General features: G+C 48.1%; 1 protein-coding gene across 1 annotated transcript in view; it reads left to right on the top strand.

The window, feature by feature from the left end:
* Positions 1 to 17,279, top strand: part of ARHGAP15 (Rho GTPase activating protein 15) — a 1,188,983-nt gene that overhangs the window by 894,498 nt on the left and 277,206 nt on the right. The window contains exon 12 of the mRNA XM_073647243.1: positions 12,004 to 12,081. Within this exon, the coding sequence (XP_073503344.1) occupies positions 12,004 to 12,081 (78 nt within the window). The remainder of the gene's footprint in view (positions 1 to 12,003; positions 12,082 to 17,279) is intronic.

Genomic DNA, 17,279 nt, shown 5'->3' with positions numbered 1-17,279 from the left:
CTGCACTCACTATTCTGCTGGTGCAGTCACTGTGTACATACATTACATTACTGATCCTGAGTTACATCCTGTATTATACTCCAGAGCTGCACTCACTATTCTGCTGGTGCAGTCACTGTGTACATACATTACATTACTGATCCTGTACTGATCCTGAGTTACATCCTATATTATACTCCACAGCTGCACTCACTATTCTGCTGGTGCAGTCACTGTGTACATACATTACATTACTTATCCTGTACTGATCCTGAGTTACATCCTGTATTATACTCCAGAGCTGCACTCACTATTCTGCTGATGCAGTCACTGTGTACATACATTACATTACTGATCCTGTACTGATCCTGAGTTACATCCTATATTATACTCCACAGCTGCACTCACTATTCTGCTGGTGGAGGTCTCTGTGTACATACATTACATTACTGATCCTGTACTGATCCTGAGTTACATCCTGTATTATACTCCAGAGCTGCACTCACTATTCTGCTGGTGCAGTCACTGTGTACATACATTACATTACTGATCCTGTACTTATCCGGAGTTACATCCTGTATTATACTCCAGAGCTGCACTCACTATTCTGCTGGTGCAGTCACTGTGCACATACATTACATTACTGATCCTATACTGATCCTGAGTTACATCCTATATTATACTCGACAGCTGCACTCACTATTCTGCTGGTGGAGGAGTCACTGTGTACATACATTACATTACTGATCCTGCACTGATCCTGAGTTACATCCTGTATTATACTCCAGAGCTGCACTCACTATTCTGCTTGTGCAGTCACTGTGCACACACATTACATTACTGATCCTATACTGATCCTGAGTTACATCCTATATTATACTCCACAGCTGCACTCACTATTCTGCTGGTGGAGGTCTCTGTGTACATACATTACATTACTGATCCTGCACTGATCCTGAGTTACATCCTGTATTATACTCCAGAGCTGCACTCACTATTCTGCTTGTGCAGTCACTGTGTACATACATTACATTACTGATCCTGTACTGATCCAGATTTACATCCTGTATTATACACCAGAGCTGCGCTCACTATTCTGCTGGTGGAGTCACTGTGTACATACATTACATTACTGATCCTGTACTGATCCTGAGTTACATCCTGTATTATACTCCAGAGCTGCACTCACTATTCTGCTGGTGCAGTCACTGTGTACATACATTACATTACTGATCCTGTACTGATCCTGAGTTACATCCTGTATTATACTCCAGAGCTGCACTCACTATTCTGCTGGTGCAGTCACTGTGTATATACATTACATTACTGATCCTGTACTGATCCTGAGTTACATCCTATATTATACTCCAGAGCTGAACTCACTATTCTGCTAGTGGAGTCACTGTGTGCATATTCACCATAAATGAATTGTACAATCAAATATAAGAAACTTTGTAATATATCATATCAAATAATTAATATTTCTCCACTCCTGAGTCATTTTGTCTTCTGCCCCCTTCCTCCTTAGCTCATCACTGACTTAGAAAAACAGCTGAAATCTCTCTTGGGTAAAACAACACTGACTGCGAGATCAGATTACAGCCACTTATTGAGGGCTATAGAGAGTGAGAGATACAGGCAGATGGCACTGTAGCTTCGAGTGGTTTATTCACTTTAGTGCTATATTCACAGCTACACTGCTCAGTACTACTGTATAATGTCCTCCATGCTGCTGCTTCTGAACATGTGCTACATAGAAACAGGCGAGCAGGAATGTCTCATGTCTGTGTGTTCTGTGTATGGGGAACATCATAGAAGCTATTCTCCACCCACTAGCTCAGAGACAACTAAAAATTAAAGATGAAGCCCGTAAATGGGAATAACTGGTAAACATGCAGAATACGAGTCATATAATGGGCAAAATAGCCAAGGCAGCTTATTCTGAAAAGTCACCTGAATGACAGGTACACTTTAATGGTATTTTTTCCACTGTGACAATGGTCAACGATGGTTGATTCAGATATTTTTATCTGCTGGCACCAAGTCTGGCCGTGAGTAATTTTTTCTGTAGACTATAATTTTAAAAAGTATAAATCTGATGTTATGCACATGTTGTTTTTTTGTTTCCATAACTTAATTGTAAATCCAAACCTTTCTGTTTTAATGCAAATTATTCAGATGTCATCGCTCACCACTACATTATCCATTGTGCTATGTAATATTTACCAATATGCATATGTTTGTGGAAACTTGATTTGATGGAAAATCTCATAATTCTTTTAATCCAAAACAATATAAAAATAATTTAGGTTTTATTTTATTTTAGATAATCAAGGCTGATATAAGCATGGGGGCAGTGTAACTTTGAGTGTGGCTGCCATTAGCTTTAGCAAAAGTTAAAGGTGGCCATACGCTTTATATGGCTTTGGTTGAGCATTCATTTTTCTAAACATTATGCATTCTTCTGACCCCTTCATTCACATGCATGCTTAACAGAGCATTTCCAATGGGTAGAGGAGAGTAATCTGCTGCCAAAAGTTTCTGGGTGAGAAGAAGAGGAGAGGGAATATTGACATCCATCATCTTCAAGTCTTCTTTCGACAACTGCCAGGGGCAGCGGAACACCTTCAAACACATTAGATGTCAGCCTGCCCCAAGTCGGTGGGTTCAACAACATTTTTTCCAGTGTGAATAGCCACCTTTTGGTTATTCCCAATACTGAAATGATCAAATATCACCTAGGTATTCTGATGAAGGTATAATTGTCTGATGTTTGGGCGTCCGACAGCCTCAACTCCCAATGATACACAAAAAATGCTCATTAAAAAGTAATGGTGCCGTTCTTTGTCTATGGGGCTACCGGAAAAAGCCGAGTGCTGTACACATGCCCATAGAGAATAAATGGAGTGGTGCCATGTCACGCGCCCCCTGGGCCGTGGGGTACCCGGTGCCTGGCCAGTAGATACTGGGGAATGTCACAGTGGCGGTGACCCGGTCCGTGACCCAGGGCGGTCATTCAATAGGGGGATATTTACATTATAGTTTATAAAGAGTGTGACGCCACCTGTGGAATGCGGCTAAAGGGAGCCACCGCTGCGGAGCAGTCCTCTGAAGCTGATGTTACTGCAGCAGGGATGGTGTGGCTCTCCACAGGAAGAGCTTAGCTCCAGGGCACTGTAGATGTTGCAGGTTGTGCTGGGCGTTGTAGTGCAGGGGTAGATGGCGCAGCAAGAAACACAGAGACAAGGAAGTGCAGTCCTCAGGGTCTTTACTCACGGTTATTGCAGTCCAAGTTACAGACGTCAAAGTAACTTCCTGTGCCGTGCTGCGTTTACTCAGGGGTTCAGTCCACCCCCAGATAGCTCCGTAGCACTTAGCAGGACCTCTTTCTGTGTGTCCTCGCCCTCTGGCCTTATTCCTGCACCTCACACCTAGTGTCTCCAATCCGGTACCCGCGGGCCTTGGCGGACGACGTCTGTTCCGTCCCCTGGGTTCTATGTGGCTACCTTCTCGGTGAGACTGGCGTGGACTTGTGGCTACAGGACTTAAAGTACTGCAGCCTCCGGTTTCTAGCTGAGACTTGCAATCCTCCACTAGTTGAGGGACCGGTTCCCCTTAGATGGCCTAACCCCTCCACCACCGGGCAGATGTGGGCGTACGGGTGGCCTTCTGCACGGCCCGTACCTTTAGGGTCCTTTCTTGAATCCTGGAGCCTTTCTCCTACTCCCTCTCCTCTCTTCTCTCCTTCCTCTCAGACTTGGGCCTCACTGACTAGGCCCGCCTCTGGAGCAGAGCTCCTGCAGAGCATCTGCTCCTGTCACTTTCCTCCTCAGACTGAACTCACTTTCTAAGATGGCTTCTCTACTTATATCTTCCTTCTATGTGCTCCCCTTAACTACTTCCTCCACCCACACCCGCTACATGGTTCCCCTTTCCAGCTAGGTTCCCCCCATTCCAGCCAGGAAAGGGGCTCAGCAAGTACGTGGGAGGCATCTTGCCCTTCCTGCTGGCCTGGAGTGTAGTGTTGGATGCAGGTGTTAGGGTCCTGAGCTGTACTCCTTCCTTACCTGAGAGTGAGATGCCACATCTCTGGCTGAGATGCAGTACCTCTGAGGTGACCGAACCCTCAGGGGCGCCACACATGCACAAGTGTTTCAGAAGACTTTTGCACATTAATCTTGAAGGGGAGCAGCTTGTCAGAAGATGGATGATATTGCACTAAAATTTGGCTACAAAATACATAATCTAATATAGGTCAACCAAGATGTGGTGTAAAGTTAGATAAGTGTTTAAAATGTGCCCGTTCTTCAGCCAGCATAATATTGTGTTCTAATTCAGTAATAAAGGCTTTTCTCCAAAATTAAATTTTCTGGATTTGTGGGGATCCAAGTAAAGTGATGTGGATGTGACGCGCCCCCTGGGACATATTCCTTTTTGAGGGGAATACCCGGCACCGGATCTGATGGGGGTTGTAGTCTCCGAGCGGCTGTGACCCGGTCCCGTGCCCAGGGCGTCAAGCTCAGTGTGATGTGGCAGTTCTACAGATGTTACTAAAGTTCTTTTGTGTCGACTACGCCACCCGTTGTGATGCGGTCACTGTGGCCGCCGCTGCAGCAGGGTCCGCTGAGGCTGATGGTGGGTGCGCAGCTTGGTGAGATAACCCCCAACGGGAGGGGTATAGCCTCAGAGGGGACAGGCGCAGAGGATGGGGGTTGTGGTGGTGTAGTGCAGACGGCAGTGAAGACAGAGTCGGGTTGTGCAGTTAAGGGTGTTTACTTACTGCAGGTGTTGTACTGGTCACTCCAGCTGCTAGTGACCACCCGAGCCGTGCTGCGTCCACCAGGTCCTGGATCCAGCCAACCCCCAAACAAGTCCGGAGCGTGGCCCTGAGCTCTCCCTCTGTCCTTTCTTCAGCCGTCCCCACCAGTGATCCACCTAGGTCCAGCTCCCTCGGGCCTTCTGTTGGGACACCCTTGGCCCTGGGTTCCCTGACCCTTCATGTGGTGTGCCTTCGGGGTGAATGTGGTGGGTGACCGTGACAGACACTGCCCACGGTCTCCGGTCTCTGGCTGGGGATTGTTTTTACCCCCACCAGTTTGGGTTCCGGTACCCTTTTGCTGACTCCTCACCCGGTGCTCTGATTTGGGTTCTTGGGTCCCTTCTCTTCTGTGCTCTGGGTCTTTCTCTTTTCTCCTCTCTCACTCTGGGTCTTGGTCTTTCTTCTCTCCTCTCCTAACTTGTTTTCTGCAGCTGATCCTCTCTGCATCTGACTCTCTGCGTCTGACCCTGATTCTAGTTGGTGCCCACCTTATATATCCCTCTATGTGTGAGCTCAGGTGACCAGCACCCAATGAGCTCCTATCTTTACCCAGGCTGCTCCCCCTATCTGCCCCTACACTACTTGGGATATACCACCCCCCTCCCACTCCAGCCAGGAACAGACTCGGTCGTACCTGCACATTTCTAAGTGGGAGTACCGTCGGCCTGTTCCCCGGAAATGGGATGTGTGTAGTGCATGCAGCCTACCGAGCTCAGTCCCACACTCCATCCTTACCCGGGAGTGGAATATCACACCTCTGGGTTGAGGTGCAATACCCCTGCAGCAGCCGAATCCTCAGGGTGCTACATTCCCCCCTGGTAAATCACAGCACGTCCTCGGGCTGTAAGACATAAATAACACCAAAACATACAAAATTTTCATATAAACATAATAAACATATAAAACACTATATAAATAACATATCTTAGCAGATAAAACTTTCTCGTCGTCTCTTGTTTCTGGTTCCTCCTCCGGACACTGTGCAACGTGTGTCCGGGAAAAGTGCGACAGTCTCTTAGAAAAACAGGTTTTCTATAAAACCGGTAGGGGGCGCTTTAGGAAGCGCAACTATATACAGGGAAAGTTGGCCGCTCTCAGTCCTCAGCCAGGTAGAGGGAAGGGAATGGCTGCTCACAGTCCTCAGCCTGTAGGATGAAGGGGTTAACGGTTAAACAGTTCACTGGTCCCAACGGGGACTATTTTAGCAGCAACGGTTCACTGTGCCCCGACAGGCAACTATATAGTCTCTACTCCCGTCCTCAACGACGGCTCCCTCCTGCTTTCTCTTGGCGATACGGTGTTGCTTCAGACCCGTCCGGGTCCTCTGGCTCCTCCTCCCCGTACCGCAACTCCTCCTCCGTCAAGCGGTGTACGTGGAGGGCGTAAGGTCCTTTGGCACACTTGTGCCGGGTGAAAGTGACTTCGTCTCCGACGTAGAGGTCACGGCCTTTGTGACCTTCCGGCAGGTGGGACTCGACGTCTCTGCGGGTCACAAAAGCGTCACCGCGGTTGTTACGGTCCCGAATAAAGCCCCACCCATGCTGCGGGTTGAACTTTATCACCGTCCCGATGGTGCGGGGACAGTGCGCTGCACGGGGGTTCCTCCTAGTCTGGCTCTTCTGCTCCGCGCTCCGGATTTGGGCCTGTTGTTCTCTGACCCGCCTCTCCTCCCGTTCTCTCGCGAACTCTGCTAGCTGCTGACGACAACACTCAGTACGCTCAGCGGCGACTGCCCGAGTTTCTCCGGTGAACCCCATCAAATCTTCTCCCGTGGGGTCCCACACGAATTGGGCTTCTTCTAAAGGAGGCGAGACCCGAGTCACGGGCTTCGGAGCCGGGATCAGGGGCTCACACAAGGGCCCTAGTCTTTGTTGCCGCTCCAGCTCATGGTATCCTTCGGGCCAGATGAAGGGCCGCCCGTCCGGCCATGTGAGCTGGCTGAAGAGGTCCTCCCCCAGGTGTGGCACCCTTGGTATTACGGGCGCGGGCGCGGTGGTGGTGGCGCCCGGGTTGCCCAGGCCTTGCGGCCAGGCCTGGGGCACCTGGAAGGTGAAGGGCACCGTTAGGACGGCGGCGCCCTGGGCTACCTGGCCTTGCGGCCAGGCCGGAGGCTCCGCGGAGGTAGGGGGCGCTGTTGGTGGTGCGGCGCCCGGGGGTACTAGGCCTTGCGACCAGGCTGGTGGTAATTCCTGCTTTGTCACGCTCCGGATCGAGGCGCGTGACGTCACAGGGGTCGCTGCGGCGGCTTCCGGTCGGGGCCTAGTCCATAGCGGTGACATGGCGGCTACGGGCACAGCAGGGGGACTTTCGGGCTCTGCGACGGGGAGCTGGGGCAGGTAAGCGGTGTCACGGCTTGGGGTATAGGCATCCCCTTTACCTGCCTCCATGCGTTCGGCTCCCTCCTCGGCGCCGTCTCCGGCCTTGGGTCCTCCCGCGCCATCCTCAGAGGCGGTCTGTTTCCTCTTCCAGGGTAGCGTGCTCCGTTGACTGGTCTCAGCTTGCTGGGTCATCTCCCGGCTCCACTCCGCCAGTATCTTGCGCTGTACCCGGGCCATCCTCCTTGCGAGGCCCTCCAAGGCAGTTTGTGCACACTCCCGGTCTCGGGGGAGCTGCGCAAGGACCTCCACTAGGCCTAGTGGGGTCGTGGTCTCTAGCAGGCTCCTGACCATCGGGTCGGTGCTGCTCTGCTCTGCTTCCGGCAGGCTCCTGGCCAGCGGGCCGGTGCTGCTCTGCCCTCCTTCCTCGGTCTCTAGCAGACTCCTGGCCAGCGGGCCGGTGCTGTTCTGCTTTCTCTCCATCTCCGGGTGAGCTCCTTCGCTACTCCTCGTTAGACCTCTTGCCTCCGGGTGCGCTCGCTCCAGACTGCTCCAAGCGACACCCATCTTTTCTCTTCTCTTTCGTCTCCTCCCACCTCGAGGGCGGTCCCGGGGCAACTCGGTGACTGTCAGCTCCAGGGGGAGTTCTTTCACGCTGACAGACACCTCCAGCATCACAGTCTCTGTTGGTGGGGGCGGTTTCCACTTTTGGCGCCATTTTCTGTCCTGGCCCACGATGGGAGGTGGCCTCTTGCCCTCCTTTGGCACGCCCATAATGGCGTCCACTGCTTTTCCAAGGCGGGAAATCTGCGGTTTTGGCGGGAAGCGTCGCCCAGTGGCGGGAAACTCTGCAGATGGCGGGAACAAGTTGGAAATGGCGGACAATCGGCGGGAAACGACTGGTGATGTAGTCCGATGGCGTGGACCCTCCGGAACCGGCAGGAGACTTCTTTCTGAGGTAAACTTGCACTTTTCTTCAGGCACGCAGTACCCGGGTATTGCGGGCACGTAATCCTGCCGACTACGCCAAAGTTGACGCGCCCCCTGGGACATATTCCTTTTTGAGGGGAATACCCGGCACCGGATCTGATGGGGGTTGTAGTCTCCGAGCGGCTGTGACCCGGTCCCGTGCCCAGGGCGTCAAGCTCAGTGTGATGTGGCAGTTCTACAGATGTTACTAAAGTTCTTTTGTGTCGACTACGCCACCCGTTGTGATGCGGTCACTGTGGCCGCCGCTGCAGCAGGGTCCGCTGAGGCTGATGGTGGGTGCGCAGCTTGGTGAGATAACCCCCAACGGGAGGGGTATAGCCTCAGAGGGGACAGGCGCAGAGGATGGGGGTTGTGGTGGTGTAGTGCAGACGGCAGTGAAGACAGAGTCGGGTTGTGCAGTTAAGGGTGTTTACTTACTGCAGGTGTTGTACTGGTCACTCCAGCTGCTAGTGACCACCCGAGCCGTGCTGCGTCCACCAGGTCCTGGATCCAGCCAACCCCCCAAGTCCGGAGCGTGGCCCTGAGCTCTCCCTCTGTCCTTTCTTCAGCCGTCCCCACCAGTGATCCACCTAGGTCCAGCTCCCTCGGGCCTTCTGTTGGGACACCCTTGGCCCTGGGTTCCCTGACCCTTCATGTGGTGTGCCTTCGGGGTGAATGTGGTGGGTGACCGTGACAGACACTGCCCACGGTCTCCGGTCTCTGGCTGGGGATTGTTTTTACCCCCACCAGTTTGGGTTCCGGTACCCTTTTGCTGACTCCTCACCCGGTGCTCTGATTTGGGTTCTTGGGTCCCTTCTCTTCTGTGCTCTGGGTCTTTCTCTTTTCTCCTCTCTCACTCTGGGTCTTGGTCTTTCTTCTCTCCTCTCCTAACTTGTTTTCTGCAGCTGATCCTCTCTGCATCTGACTCTCTGCGTCTGACCCTGATTCTAGTTGGTGCCCACCTTATATATCCCTCTATGTGTGAGCTCAGGTGACCAGCACCCAATGAGCTCCTATCTTTACCCAGGCTGCTCCCCCTATCTGCCCCTACACTACTTGGGATATACCACCCCCCTCCCACTCCAGCCAGGAACAGACTCGGTCGTACCTGCACATTTCTAAGTGGGAGTACTGTCGGCCTGTTCCCCGGAAATGGGATGTGTGTAGTGCATGCAGCCTACCGAGCTCAGTCCCACACTCCATCCTTACCCGGGAGTGGAATATCACACCTCTGGGTTGAGGTGCAATACCCCTGTAGCAGCCGAATCCTCAGGGTGCTACAGATGGGTGATAACTTGCAATATTGGAAATACCCCGTTAATAAGTATGTAGAAAAAGCTTGGAAATGTTTAGTCCTTGGAAACAGGGAAATGGGGAGAAGCTCCTGCTGCAGTCAGTTGTCTTACAACACACACACAGGGGAACAAGGCTGAGCTCCTAAGAAACAGATCTATGTAGTAATTTCTAAGCTGTAAATATATGAGACAAAGTAAAATTAGAGGAAAAGTATTTTAGTAAGATTCGGGGAGGAATTCCTGCAATAGTTTTTTTGTTTCTTTATTCGTCATTAGAATACCTTTTTCTTGTTTATTTCAAAAGAATTAAAGTAGAGGAACTGAGCTACTGAGCATGTGTGACCACCAAAACTGGAAAAAAATAGTAAATAAACACTGGGGAGCTTCATAGCAATCATGTAAAAGTAATAATCTCTTTTAAAGAATTCCAATGAAAGCATTTTTATATTTTTCCTGATATAAAAAGAAAGTAAGAGAATTGAATATTACATAGTGGGAACAAATCTTAAATTATCTGTATAGAACTAACTCTCATGAGACCTAATGTATATACTGTCATTTCAAAAAACTGTTTAGAATAAGCAGTCATGCAAGGAAAAATGCTATTATATGACTTATAGCTGCCATTTTTCACCAGTTTTCCCCTCTGCAGCCATTATTTCTAATTGTCAGTTGTCTCTGAGCTAGTGGATCAGCTAGCTGAAAAATTGACATCCACACACAGCCATGAGGGATTCTGCTCTCCTTTCTCTATATAGCACATGGCAAAAGCAGCAGCAGCATGGAGGACATTAAACAGCAGTATTGAGCAGTGTAGCTGTGAATTAAGCTCTGGGTTGGGATTAAAGGGGACTTGTCATTGGGTGAGAAATTATCAGTTTTTATTCTCGCTGCTCCTTTACTTTTCTATTTTGTTAAAATCGGCCATATGGTCCCAGAGATATGGTCCTTTTTATTTAGTACCAATTTTCATGGTCTATTCAATGGGGCATAGTATAGTTCAGAGCAGCCTAAATACACGCCCACATAGAATCCTGTGAGCCACAGCCCTTTGGAATTGACCATAAAAAGTAGTAGTAAATAAAAAGGTCCATATCTCTTGAACTGTATGGCAGATTTAAAAAAAGAAAAGGACCGAATACTCAGAGGAACATTGAGAATAAAATAAAAGCAAAAACTGGTGACTTTAGAACTAGTGACAGGTCCCCTTTAACACTTACTAGATAGCACAGAACCATTTCTCAGCATCTAACTCTGCTCCGCCGCCCTCCTTCCACATCCTCTCACTATACACTTCAATAGGCAGCTGTAATGTGATCTGACGCGCCCCCTGGGCCTGTGCTGTGCAGGGGGATACCCGGAGCCGGATCGCTGGGGGTTGTAGTTCTCCGTGGCGGTGACCCGGTCCGTGCCCAGGGCGGTCAAACCAGTGGCAGTCTTAAGTAATAACAACGTCCGACTACGCGACCCGTGGATTGCGGTCAGTGGGGACCGCCGCTGCGCTGCCGACCGCTGAGGCTGATGTTGTTTGCGCAGCCGAGTATGGGATAACTCCCCAAGGGAGAAGTATTGCCTCAGGGCAGCTAATGTGGATGATGGGAGTGATGATGTGAGCGTCCCAGTAGTAATGGTGCTGGTGCGGCGATGAAACACAGAGACGTGTGGTGCAGTTCAGGGTCTTTACTGATGGTATAAAGCAGACCCTCCCGGGAGTACTGGTTAGCAGTAGGGGCCTGGTCAGTCTGTGAGCAAGCAGGATCTCCCCTGGCCAGGTGGAGTTGTAGGCCTCCCCGACTATCTGCACTCTTTCCTGGCTACCTTGCTCTATGCGGGTAGAAGTAGCCCACGTCCCTGAGTATACCGTGTGGTGCTCACCCGTATGGCCGGTGACTTCTGGCCTTCCGTCAGCCTTCGCTTCACGATGGCGGTGCTGGTCCCTTGCTTGTGACCGTGCCTTCGGGTTTCTAAGGCCAGAGGACATGGAATCCCCTGCCGGTTGGATTCTGCTGCTGGACCTGGATATCCCCACAGCCTCGGACTCCGTGTCCGGGTTTAGTGTCTTCAGCCAAGGCGAGCTTTCTAGCTTCCAGCCTCTGGCACTCGCTCCTGCTCCTACAGAGCTCCTGTTGTAACTTTCCCTGTGTCTGCTGTCCTCCAGACCTGACTGCGTCTCTGTCTGGGACTTCACTCTAGGCTCTGACTGCTCTGCTTGTTCTGCAGGCTCTGTCTGACCTAATCCCGCCCCAGACCCAGTTTATAAGGGCAGATTCCTCCCCTCCCAGGTCTGGGTGGGCCGTGTTGCATGCTTAGGTCTCCTGACCAGAGAAACCTCCCACTTGCTCTCAGACATAATATCTCTATTACTGTGGTAACCAGACCCCTGGGGTGCCACAGATCTCTCAGTGAGCTGTTAGTATATATTGTTTTGACTAGGACAAATTTTAGCAGTTTTTCAGAGTGAATAATTTTCATAAGATATACTCCAAAATTTCTCCCATTTTCTCCTATTGATTTTCGCAAAGTTTGTTTAAAGGGCAATGACCATTTAATATGTATCCCTCACCACTTTACAAGAACGTATTCCTTCCCTATTGTTTCCTAGTAACACAATACATTTTCCTTCCAGGTTTAGATGCAGATGGCTTGTACAGAGTCAGCGGGAACCTGTCAACGATACAGAAGTTGAGATTTGTTGTGAATCAGGGTGAGTTAATCCTCATGTATACAAGCATGTTTTGACTTTTCCATGATGTAGCCTTGTTATTCCTGGAACATAGACTCTCATTCTCTTGTTCTGGCTTTTTTTTTTGCATTGCAATTTTGATCAATGTTTGGATTCTTGCATTAAGCCTTTGATGATAATGTGCGCAGCTTATCTGGAAATGAAAGGAAAAAAAAGTTTATTGGTGAGCGTTTGAACTTTTCTAAGGGATAATGGCCACAGGGGAAGACATTTCCTGGAAATTGATGATTGTCTTGTAGAGAGAACTAAGAACCCATGGCTGGGTCTGCTCTGTCATTAAGTCCAGGAAATGCCCATCCTATAGGTCTGTCCAGCTATTGTGAGAATTCCCTGCCAATTCTGCACATTATGCTTTTTTGACCATTCTTTACAAACTTTATTGAATGGTTGAGTGAAGAATGTTATTCGGTTCTGTGGTTCTTCCTTTCTGTGGTTCCTATTGAGATTGTGGCCATTTGACACTTATGTAATGTTTTCAATAACGACTTCCATTTGGTGGCCTTTCTGGATCTGTAGAGACGTTGTTGCAGAACACAAAAAGACAAACAGACAAAAAAAAGTACTAGAGGTCCCAGAAGGACCAAAACTACTGACAGAGAAAGGCACCAAAGCACCAGGCTAGAGAAACAGTCAAACACTGAAGTCCAGCACAGCCAAAAGGGCAGAGCTGGAATATAAAGGCAGATGGTCATGTGACCGCAAAACACAAGATGGAAAAAACAAACAGGAGGGTTCTAACTGTACCCCCTCTTTTATGAGGATCCTCCGGATCCTCCAGGCCCAGGCCTATCCGGAAACCTCTTGTGGAAAGCTTTAACAAGCCTAGGAGCAGAAACATCATCCGTCCTTACCCAGGAGTTGTCTTCGGGACAGAAACCCTTCCAGGAGACAAGATACTGTAATCTCCCTCTATGCCATCTAGAATTCAAGATACGAGAAATTTCATATTCGCCGTCTTCCACCACAGGGGGACCTGTGACAGTGATGTCCCTATCAGATACATCAGCCTTTTTCAATAAGGAAACATGAAACACAGGATTAATCTTCCAGGAAGTAGGGACATCCAACCTAACAGCAGACGGGTTAACAACCTGAAGCACTTTAAATGGACCCACAAACTTAGGACCGAGTTTTTTAGAGGGAATCCTCAACCGCAGGTTATTTGAGGACAACCAAACCATGTCACCCACAGTAAACAAAACCTCCTTACGTTTCCTGTCAAAATACTTCTTGGACTTCTTGTTAGCCTCTTGAAGGTTGCAACGTACATTAGTCCAAACTCTCTCCAAATCACCGGAAAAATTCTCCTCCTTCGGCACCGCCGACCCCAATTTGGAGAACGAACCAAAAGACGGATGTCTCCCAGTACAACAAAAAAAGGAGAACACGCAGCAGAGGAGGATGTATTATTGTTAAGAGCAAATTCTGCGAGAGGCAGAAACTCAGACCACACCTCTTGATTGTTCGCCACAAAACAACGCAAAAACTGTTCAACATCCTGGTTCTTTCTTTCAGTCTGTCCATTAGACTCAGGATGATACCCAGACGAAAATGACAAATGGACTCCCAACCTGTCACAAAAAGCACGCCAAAAGCGAGCCACAAACTGAGGTCCTCTATCAGAAACAATATCCATGGGAACGCTATGGAGCTTGACAATCTCCTTAACAAACGCCTTAGCGAGTGTCTTGGCGCAGGGCAACTTAATGAATGGAACCAAATGAAACATCTTGCTAAAATGGTCCACGACCACCCAGATGACAGTAAAACCCTTGGACACAGGAAGATCAGTAATAAAATCCATTGTGAGATGCGTCCAAGGCGCACTAGGAACCTCCAGAGGGCAAAGCAACCCCGCAGCAGGAGTATGTGAAGCCTTTGACCTAGCACACACAGTACATTGACGCACCCACTTGATGACTTCCTTCTGCCATCCAAGCCACCAAAAACTGTGACTGATAAGTCTCTTAGTCTCTGAAATTCCTGGATGACCTGCCAACCGAGACTCATGACACTCCACAAACAAATCTCTCCTAAAGGCTCTAGGCACGAACACCCTCCCATGGGGAATGTTAGATGGAGCATCATCTTCAGCATTCAGAATCCCATTCTCCAAAACGGAGTCCAATGCCGCCACCACAACTCCTTTCTCTCCTCCTTGGCACCGACCGTAGGAGAGAAGCTGCGAGATAAAGCATCGGCTTTAACATTCTTAGTACCAGGGATATAGGTAACAGAAAAATGAAACCGAGAAAAAGAAAGTGCCCACCTAGCTTGACGGGCATTCAAGCGCTTGGCAGCATCCAGATAGATCAAATTCTTATGATCTGTGAAAACCTGAATAGGAAATCTAGCGCCTTCCAAAAAATGACGCCAATGTTCAAACGCAAGTTTAATAGCCAGTAACTCCCGATTTCCAACATCATAATTAAGTTCGGTTTTCGAAAAAAATTTCGAAAAGAAGGCACAAGGATGTACTCCATCCTTGTTCTCCTGAGACAAAACTGCTCCGACCCCCACCGATGAAGCATCGACCTCGACCAAAAAAGGCTTGGTCTCATCAGGCTGCATAAGGATAGGGGCAGAACTGAACTTCTCTTTGAGATACTCAAACGCTTCAATGGCCTCAGTAGTCCACTGGACCGTATTCGCACCTTTCCTGGTAAGATCGGTCAGAGGCTTAACAATTACAGAAAAATTCTTAATGAATTTCCTGTAATAATTGGCAAAACCCAAAAATCTCTGTATAGATTTCAAACCAATAGGCCTAGGCCATTCCTGCACAGCCTGAACCTTCACCGCGTCCATCTCAAAGCCCTCGCTGGAGACAATGTAGCCCAAAAAACTGATTTTCTGCACAGCGAACTCACATTTCTCCAGCTTAACAAAGAGTGAATTATCACTCAACAACTGCAAAACTTCACATACACTCTGCCAATGGGACTCTAGATCTGGTGAATAAATCAAAATGTCATCCAAATACACAACCACATTCTTACCAATCAAAGATCTCAGGATGTCATTAATAAGGTTCTGTAAAAATGCAGGTGCATTGGTAAGACCAAAAGGCATCACCAGATTCTCAAAATGACCCACAGGAGTGTTAAAAGCAGTTTACCATTCATCACCCTCCTTCACTCGTAACAAATTGTATGCCCCCCGGATATCAATTTTAGAGAACCACTTGGCCCCCACCAACTGGTTAAACAAGTCAGGAATTAACGGCAATGGGTAGGAATTGCGTACGGTAATCTTATTAATTTCACGACAATCCAAACATGAACGTAAACCCCCGTCCCTTTTTTTTAACAAAGAAAAATTCAACTGCCACAGGTGACTTAGAAGGTCTAATGTGACCAGCAGCCAGGCTAGTCTGTATTAGAGATGAGCGTTGTTCTACTCGAACTGTTCGCCAATCTCAAATTCGAGCTGTTTTGGGCGGTGTTCGAGCCGTTCGGCGAACACGAACAATTTGAGAAAAATTCGGCTGTTCGAGGTTATGTTCGATAACTGTTCGTGCACCAAAATCATAACTGGATTTTTTCTCAGTAATGATGAAAATTAATGTTAATACGCAGTTTGAGTGTAGAGCGGGGTGGGGGGAGGGGCAGGGGATGGATCTCTGCAGGAACAATGAAGATCTCCATTTTTTTTTCTCTTTCCCGCATTTACAGTGGGGAGGTGCAATCTGTCAGCCTATCAGCAGCGCACACACGGAGCGAAGTGCTTTTTTTCACACAAGCAAGGGCATGTGTCATTGGCAGTGTATGTCACATGTCCTTGCCCTATAAGACCAAGCCATTTTCCCCGTCGCCACCATTTTCTCACTGCTGCAGCTGCTTGTTAGACGGCACCGCTTTTGCTGTGTGCGCTATACCTTGTTAATTTCAAGCCAATTTTCGCACAAATCTACAGATAGCTTGGGAGTAGGGAATAGTTGTGATTGCAGTCCTTTTAAGGACTAGGTTACAGCATTTCCTACGACTTTTATCAGGCAGGTCTGTGCTCTTAAATAGATAGGTTGTGGGAGTAAAGACTAATTGTAATTGGAGTCCTTTTCAGGACTAGGTTACATCAGTTCCTATCAGTTTTTGCCAGGCAGGTCTGTGCCAGTGCTGTGCAAGTTTTTTTCACAGCATTTGGCTGAATCTAGCAAAGCTAATCCTTTTTGGCCTATTGCAGAGTGTGTTAGTCAGTGGAGTAGCCTATCTGTGTTGCAAGATATACCACCTGTGTATAGAATACCAATTTTTTTACTGCACCTAGTGAAGTAAAATCTTTTGGGCATAGCATCATTCTATTAGTCCATCTATACTGACCTCCATCAGGTTGCAAACTGAATCTAATTTTTTTCTGCATCTAGCTCTGAAAAAATATTGGGCTTCTAGCTGTGTGTGGGTCTTGTTCTATTAATCCATCTATACTGACCTCCATCAGGTTGCAAACTGAATATAATTTTTTTCTGCATCTAGCTCTGAAAAAATATTGGGCTTCTAGCTGTGTGTGGGTCTTGTTCTATTAATCCATCTATACTGACCTCCATCAGGTTGCAAACTGAATATAATTTTTTTCTGCATCTACCTCTGAAAAAATATTGGGTTTCTAGCTGTGTGTGGGTCTTGTTCTATTAATCCATCTATACTGACCTCCATCAGGTTGCAAACCTAATATAATTTTTTTCTGCATCTAGCTCTGAAAAAATATTTGGCCTTCTAGCAGTGTGTGGGACTTGTTCTATTAGTCCACCTATACTGACCTCCATCAGGTTGCAAACTGAATATATTTTTTTCTGCATCTACCTCTGAAAAAATATTGGGCTTCTAGCTGTGTGTGGGTCTTGTTCTATTAATCCATCTATACTGACCTCCATCAGGTTGCAAACTGAATATAATTTTTTTCTGCATCTAGCTCTGAAAAAATATTTGGCCTTCTAGCAGTGTGTGGGACTTGTTCTATTAGTCCACCTATACTGACCTCCATCAGGTTGCAAACTGAATATATTTTTTTCTGCATCTACCTCTGAAAAAATATTGGGCTTCTAGCTGTGTGTGGGTCTTGTTCTATTAATCCATCTATACTGACCTCCATCAGGTTGCAAACTGAATATAATTTTTTTCTGCATCTAGCTCTGAAAAAATATTGGGCTTCTAGCTGTGTGT

Source organism: Phyllobates terribilis, unplaced genomic scaffold (assembly GCF_046119375.1).
Source record: "Phyllobates terribilis strain yellow unplaced genomic scaffold, ASM4611937v1 Scaffold_9__5_contigs__length_417890890, whole genome shotgun sequence".
NCBI classification, from domain to species: domain Eukaryota; kingdom Metazoa; phylum Chordata; class Amphibia; order Anura; family Dendrobatidae; genus Phyllobates; species Phyllobates terribilis.
This window is presented reverse-complemented; position numbering and strand designations above follow the sequence as displayed.